Source organism: Rhipicephalus sanguineus, chromosome 2 (assembly GCF_013339695.2).
Source record: "Rhipicephalus sanguineus isolate Rsan-2018 chromosome 2, BIME_Rsan_1.4, whole genome shotgun sequence".
Lineage (NCBI taxonomy): Eukaryota > Metazoa > Arthropoda > Arachnida > Ixodida > Ixodidae > Rhipicephalus > Rhipicephalus sanguineus.
Genome location: NC_051177.1, coordinates 76222936 through 76230509, shown reverse-complemented (window position 1 = coordinate 76230509; position 7574 = coordinate 76222936). Strand labels below are relative to the sequence as shown.

The 7574-nt window shown below is 48.2% G+C and overlaps 1 protein-coding gene across 1 annotated transcript in view; it reads right to left on the bottom strand.

Annotated features, from left to right (window-relative positions):
• Window positions 1–759: 759 nt before the first annotated feature.
• The window catches only part of LOC119383200 (lysophospholipid acyltransferase 6), a 56731-nt gene continuing 49916 nt past the window's right edge, over window positions 760–7574 (bottom strand). The window contains exon 13 of the mRNA XM_037651237.2: window positions 760–4579. Within this exon, the coding sequence (XP_037507165.1) occupies window positions 4201–4579 (379 nt within the window). The 3' untranslated portion in view covers window positions 760–4200. The remainder of the gene's footprint in view (window positions 4580–7574) is intronic.

Genomic DNA, 7574 nt, shown 5'->3' with positions numbered 1-7574 from the left:
CACACTCCCGGCATTAGCCAGTGCTGTTCAGCAAACGTACTCGCACAACCAAATGGAAGGCGCCGCGCCGTGTCTGCATGCCTGTGAGATTTTTATCTCTATTACTCGAGGAAGATCTAACGGACACGCGAACGGAAGTAAGAACGCTCACGTAGAAACAGCGCTTCTTGCCCAAGAAAGCCTCTAATAAAGCATGCGCGTAAGCGCCAATGGACATAGCTTCTCGACCATTTATTTATATAAATTTCTGTAGCACAACCGAGCTTTCGTCAAGGCTGTACATGGCAAGTACGAAAAAATCGATAAATTGCCGCACGACATCAGCCATGTGCATTGATTTAGCAAAACCTTTTGTGGGGCTAGTTGGTTCATGACTTCCGAAGGAAATAAAGGGGACCATGAGGCGATGCGAAGCAGTGTTTCGGCATGTAGAGCCCGCGTTCTAGAGGTGGAGTGGTTAGGGGGAAATGGGAGAGGGGAAGTGGAGAGGGGAAGGAGAGGGGAGGGGTAAGGGGCGAGGAGAGAGGTGATGTGGAGAGGGGTAGGGGAGAGGGGGGATGAGGATGGGAGAGGGGTAAGGGGCGAGGGAGAGGGAAGGGGGAGAGGGAAGGGGAGATGTGATTTGGAGAGGGGAAGGGAGAGGGGGAAAGGGAGAGGGGAGTGGAGAGGGTTTGCGCATGCCCAGTAAGGGTGGTCACGCCGCACACCACCACCACCACCGGATTCAACTCCGCCATAAGATGCTTCACATCTAAAAATTGAAGCGCGAAGCAACACACGGACAGACAGAGAGGATGGGACTGGCGCTACCTTCCAACTGTTGGAAGTTGGCGCCAGTCCCGTCGTCTCTGTCTGTCCGTCTGTCTGTCTGTGTGTTGCTTTGCGCTACAATTTTTTCCTTCAGATGTGCATTCAGATCGCGCCGGTCTTAAGCTCTTAATAGGTATTACTGCCTTCTCGTATTCACGGCGTTGTGTAAACACGAGATAATAGGGAAGCGCGAAATCAGTATGGTGGCATAAAGAGGATGGCTTAACGCGACTAGCTGGAAATTTGGACCTCGTTTTGGAAGAGTGAAACAAAGGAAATGTGATCCCGATTTGAGAAGAGCTTATGGGGACTTAAGTCGGAACGAGGCGATACTGAAGCAGGGCCCGATATTTCAACGTGATCCTTTCGTTGTGTATAAGTCCAGAAGCCTGTAACGTATCGTCGGCAGCGAAGACCTCATGCACATTTCTGGGCCGTGTGCATTTTCACGTTGTTGTCCTGCACAATGGAAGCTATGAATGTAATTAAATCGGCGGCCACAGTTAACTCGCGGATAGAGAGGCGACAATTAGGGTTACCATCTTGATCTACATCGTACTCTCGAAAGTCGACTGTGTGTCGTGGTCTTTCGATACGATCAAGGCACAGTATCGCGAGAAATCTGTTAAAGTTTTAAAAAAAAGGTAGTAAGCTTATAAAACTGCCTGGCTGCTTTTATTTTCACAATATTTCCTACTGTTGTGTTTAGATCGTGCAATTTGGTGCATATTAATTTAAAAACCAATCAGGCGCGACTTAGACATTAAACGCTCAGCGGTGCGTGTGCTGCTATAGAACTATAGATGGTCCGTTTATCCACGCGTCGTTTAGAGCATACAGGTTGCTTCACGTTTATTCAACAACGATAACGCTATGCAGTACAACTTGCTCACACGACGTTCAACTCACGTAGTGACTACATCCAATACCCGAACAGCATCAACTGCCAGTAAAACATTCAAGTACAACAACGTTATTAACAGGAAGAACGCAACGAATCCGGTGACACGGGACACTCCGTTCCTGCCTATCAACTGACGAAGCCGAGGAATCCGAGCGACTGCTCGAGTTTTCCACACGCAAAAACTGTACAAACCAGGAAGCGAAACTGCACCAGAAAGTCACAGGGTCCCCTATGCATTCGCCTAAGATGACTCGAAGGCGAAAGCCATCTCCTTCTTTTGCTTCTTCTTCTCCTCACTCGACTGTACTCATCCATCCTACCTCCCGCGAAAGCTTTGTGCACCAAACGTTGTTTCGCGCTGCCTCCAGGATCGGATGCATCGCACACCTTTCTGCACCTCACGTGGTTTCGCAGCACTGCCTCCGAGATCGGCCCACGTTTGACCAAGCGACTGGCTTGTGATGGCGTCATCGTTTGACGTCATAGTGACCACATGGTCCGGCGTCATGGTCTGGTCTAGGCTCTGGTGTCAAGATACCTCGCCGTCGACCGCCGCGGTCGACACACTGAACAGCATGCAGTCCAATCGCCACCATGGGCAGTTCATCTTGCGTCCTGAAGTAAAGCTTGAAGGTGAATCAACGACCTGCACGTTGACCTTCCGGCAAGCGAGCTTATTCTCACCGTCGCCTTTGTGTGGAAAAGCAAATTTGCGTGCAGTAACCTGATGTGAAGTTTGCCTCAGCATGACACGGTGGTCTTGCCGGACTATAAGCCTTAAAAATACTGAACATGCCTTTCAAGCCAAAGCAAAAAAAAAAAAAAAAGATTCCCCTTTGCCACAAAACGCCCCGTATGATAAGTCCCATATGATAAGTGCGGCGATGCGCAGGAAGCCAAGCGAAAGAATAAAACATGCACTCAACTATTGGCATACACACAGTAAATGAGCGAAACAAAAATATGTGCAGTGCAACGATTAACATATTCAAGCGTGCACCAATCAAAAGAGATCAGAAAACGAAGCCTTCAGCGCACGACATTTTACCACGCCACCTTTAGCTGCGCGATGCCGTCGTCGCGCAAAAGATGTCGTAAGTTGCCTCATGTCGATAGGTCCAATCCATCGCGTTTCAGCTCACTCTGACGTACGCACAGAAATGTCGCGCTTACAAGGTAGATATCCAGTGTCGAGCGATGATTACTCGAACCCTCAACAGACATCGTTCTAAAGACCCTTTCAAGGAATTTTCACTCAGTATTTCACCCAATCTTATAAAGTCAGCGAGCTAACCTATTTGTTCGAGGCATGCCATCTCCAATCAGTGTCCCAGAGGAAAGAGGAATCACCACTGCCGCTCTCTTGTGTAAGTACAACGAACGTGAGACCAAGATTTGTAGTGGAAGCCTGCAGGAAATGGTCTGCACAAAAAACACGAAACATGCGAGCCATGCGGACCAAGTTGAGTGGTCAGCTCTGACTGACGCAGATCATGCGGTTCTTCACGCGATAACTTGTCCGTGCGCCCGCGTTTGTGACGCCTACCGACAGGCAGGCTCAATACACGGCGAAAGACCTCAGAAACGAGTTAAATAACACGCACACGAATCCACACCTGATGAACACCACCCCACGAACACGTTAAAACGCTTGGAATGTCCATCCACAGCAACGTGATCAAGGTGACGACATTCACACACTTGTTGCATCCAGAGAAACATGCATGCCACACAAGCTAATAACGCCGTTGACTCGTTGCACAGTACGAAGGCCCCCTCGCGAGAAAGAAAACAGTACGGCATTCAATGCGCTACACGCGTAAATTGTAGATATATTATTAAATGATTGCGTGACACGCGCGCCCGTGTGCAGAAGCGACACATAGGAACTTGGTTATACAGCAGTCAAGAGACGTCGAAACACACTTTAGCCGGCGAGTTACCTGTTTGACAAAGCCTTGGAAAATGACTCACAGGGTCCGAGCACGACTGTTCGATTCCGTCGTTTATCTATGAATTATCGCCGCAGCTTTGTTGTCAGTACGCGTATTAATTAAGATCACAAGTTATTAGCACGAATTTGTTGAGCCCGATCTATATATCATTTTTTTTTCGCGTATAGCCCAACGTGTTATGCCGCTGGCCCCTCAACAACGACCACAGCGGACACGCCGGCGTTACTTAACACATTACGACAATGGTGCGCCATATATATATATATATAGGCCTGCAGACAAATGACGACACAGTCTCGTACGAAATATGCACCTGGACTATCGATAAGGGCCCAGCCGAGTTCGCACCGTTGGCGCAGGCGCCGTTGACCTTGTTACACTTAAACGAGCAGCGAGTGCACGGCTAATTTCAGAATCGACGACACTTCGCACATTGTATACATATCGGATGCCGCACTGGCCTCTTCCCTCGACAAGGCATGTGCGCTTTTTTGGGAAAACAAAACAAGCGTGTGCACGGCTACGGCAGCTCTACTGGGTCTTCTTATCGTCACCAGGTGGCTGCGACTTGGTCGAGTCGGGAAGGGTCGAGGTCGGCGGTGCCGCCGCCGGGCTGTTTACCGAGGCCAGCGACGTCTGAGAGCTCCTGGCTTCGACGTCAGTGTTCGAGGTATAGGCCGAAAGCGATTCGTCCGACTCGAAGTCTGGCACCAGTGCTTCGGAATCGTGCTTGAGGTGCGGCTGCCTCTCGTTCGACGGGCTGTTCGGACACGTGGTTCCCTCGGGCGTCCTCTCCGCCGTTGCGGGCGACGTCCAACCCCGGGGCGGTGATCGCGGCGGAGGCGGCAGCACCCGAGGCAGGACGTACATGGCCAGCAGGCAGAGCAGGTGGCCCACGAATCCAAAGTGTCTGCGCACAGAACGCGGTGTCATTGGAAACCAACGGGAAACGGGTGGGGGTGAAAAACAATGACGCAGAGATTTTAAATAAACCATGCATAACAGAACAACACTAAATAAGGCAGAACTTCCCCTGAGGAGATGGAAGATTTAAGAGGGGGTCTCAAACACGCGGCCCGGCCCGCGTATGACAGCCTCACCACATTTATATATATATATATATATATATATATATATATATATATATATATATATATATATATATATATATATATATATATATATATATATATATATATATATATAAAATAACAGCGAAACTGTTCTTGGTCTGGTAACGCTTGTGGGCATCTAAACGGGTATGCGCCACAGACATTGGGATAAATTGGGTAAATCCCACTACTCACCACTGGTCCACTAAAATGAAGGCACCAGTTAGATCAACAAACGGGTATGGGCCACGTGCAGCCTATCAGAAAACTATCGTCATCATAAACGCGCATGTGCCACAGAAATTGAGTAAATCCTACTACTCCATACTGCATAGCAATGCGTTAGCCTGATGAAGGGAGGGCCACTAGGCAGGTGTCGTCCCCCACTTAACATTGGCGAAAAATTCTGGTCTAGATGACCACACTCCGTGCCAAAAACCCAAGCACTTTCCCCAATTTACCAGACTACCAGTTACTTTGCCGAAATTCTTTACTACAGTGATAACCTGTGCAACACTTTCTTTGTCGGTGCAACAAACTGCGACATCGTCCGCGTATGCCAGAATTTTGACTTCTGATGCCTGCAACCTAAAGCCGTGAATGCTGCTGTTTTCACTTATTGCCAAGCACAGGGATTCTATGTAGATGCTGAACAGTAGAGGGCTAAGCGGACAGCCCTGACGGACGGATCGCTTAATTTTAATGGGGGCACCCAATGACTTGTTAACCACTAAACGTGTCGTGCAGTTGCGGTATGCCAAAGCTACCCCATCTCTGAGTATGGAACCGACATACTACAAAGACAATGATAACTATTGGCAAGAACAGGCAAGAGTAATTCAGTTGAAAGCGAATAGGTCGAAGGGTAATCACCTATCAATGTTCTCAAGAGCTACGGTTTGCAATTTATTCTTCGCGTCGAAACTGTGGTACGTGATGCAGGTATTGCATTGTTCACGGGCAAATATACAGAAATTTCATCGTGTCTTCGCAATTTTCGTGTGGGCCTCTAGTTGGGAACGATGCAGTCGAACCAATCTGTTTAGACGAGTAAAGAAAGGAGGTCTGGGACTGCCACATCTTTTCATTCGGCAAATCATAAACAGGTTCTTCTTTTTCCGTAATGTGAGTGACCCTTTCCTGCGCACGGTGTGCCAATTGAGGCTCATCAGGGCTCTACCTGGATATGTAGTTGGTACAGATCACATGAATGGCGCAGTCTGCGGGTATCTCAAGGAGGTGATTCTAAGTATTCGCTTTTTGTCTGTTAGATTTTCTAATGAGTATCTGTTCTCAGTGTCACGTAAAAAGCTGTACAAAGATGTGTGTGATGCAATTTTGCCCGTCCCTCTGTACAGAGCCGTGCACAGTAGAGGCCAAGGGCAGGACGTGCTAAAAAGGGTTAAAAGAATGCAAGTGGCGCCTTCCACGAAGTCCTTCTTCTTTAAGCTTCACACAGGCACATTGCATGTCAAGGTATTTCTTGAGGAGCGTGGTTTTTTCTTACCTTGGGGCTCAGACTGCCTTATCTGTAATAAGCCCGAAACTATTGACCATGTTTTCTTACATTGCTGGGAGGGCGTGTACTTTTGGGATGTACTACAGAGGACAATCAAGAAGGAATTCCCGTTAGATCAATACGGTATCAGGTTTCTCCCAATAGATAATGAGAATGGATTGCCGTTAGACTTAATAATGTTAACAGGCCTCCACTGTCTATGGCGGGCTCGTATGGCAGGATTTCACCGCGATCCAGATGCAAGGCCCGCAAGAATGTACTTTCGAGAGTGTATGTCGAAATTTGTTGAATTGCAGAAAACGCAGGAGATTGTACCTGAGTGGTTATCGAGAGTGGAACCCTTGACAGTGCTCAAGGAATTTTAAAATTGATGTCTGTCCAGTAGGACGGACAACATTTGATGTTATTTATTCTATGTGTTTGTGATGTGGTTTATGTCTGGAAGCAGGCAATAATATAATAATATCTGGGGTTTAACGTCCCAAAACCACCATATGATTATGAGAGACGCCGTAGTGGAGGGCTCCGGAAATTTCGACCACCTGGGGTTCTTTAACGTGCACCTAAATCTAAGTACACGGGCCTCAAACATTTTCGCCTCCATCGAAAATGCAGCCGCCGCGGCCGGGATTCGATCCCGCGACCTTCGGGTCAGCAGTCGAGCGCCATAACCACTAGACCACCGTGGCGGGGCGGAAGCAGGCAATAAAGAAAAAAAAAAAAAGGAGGGCCACTAGGTTCGTTGTTTCATCAGTGTCCGCGAAGTGGAGCTGGCTGAATTTTTTTTAGGCTACACAGGCGTGACTAGTCTAAAGCACTTCTTTCGTGAGACACACCCTGCAGTCACCATGTCTTGATACTTAACCGTGAAACAAGACTGTATAATTCAGAATCGGCGTCCAGATATTTACGCATTTTGGAGATCGGTATCGATATGTCGGAATCCGTGCGCGAAATTCCCTTCAGAAATGACCCATATATATGATATGGAAACGATCTTTCAAATGGCAACGTTAACAGACATTTTGTGCAGACACCACCCCCCCTCTCTCCCCGCTCCAAACTTCTTCACTGTCCTGGCGGGAGTAATGTTTCGTGACTGCGGCCCGCTAGCTGAGGTGAGCTTGGGATCCCTGCTTTAAAGGGGCCCTGCAACACTTTTTCAAGTAGCCATGGAATGGCTTCACTAAAGGAGCTTATTTCCTCACGAATCGGCCACCGCAAAAATTTTGAGAATACGTCCAGTACGAGCGAAGTTACAAAGATGTGTCGCA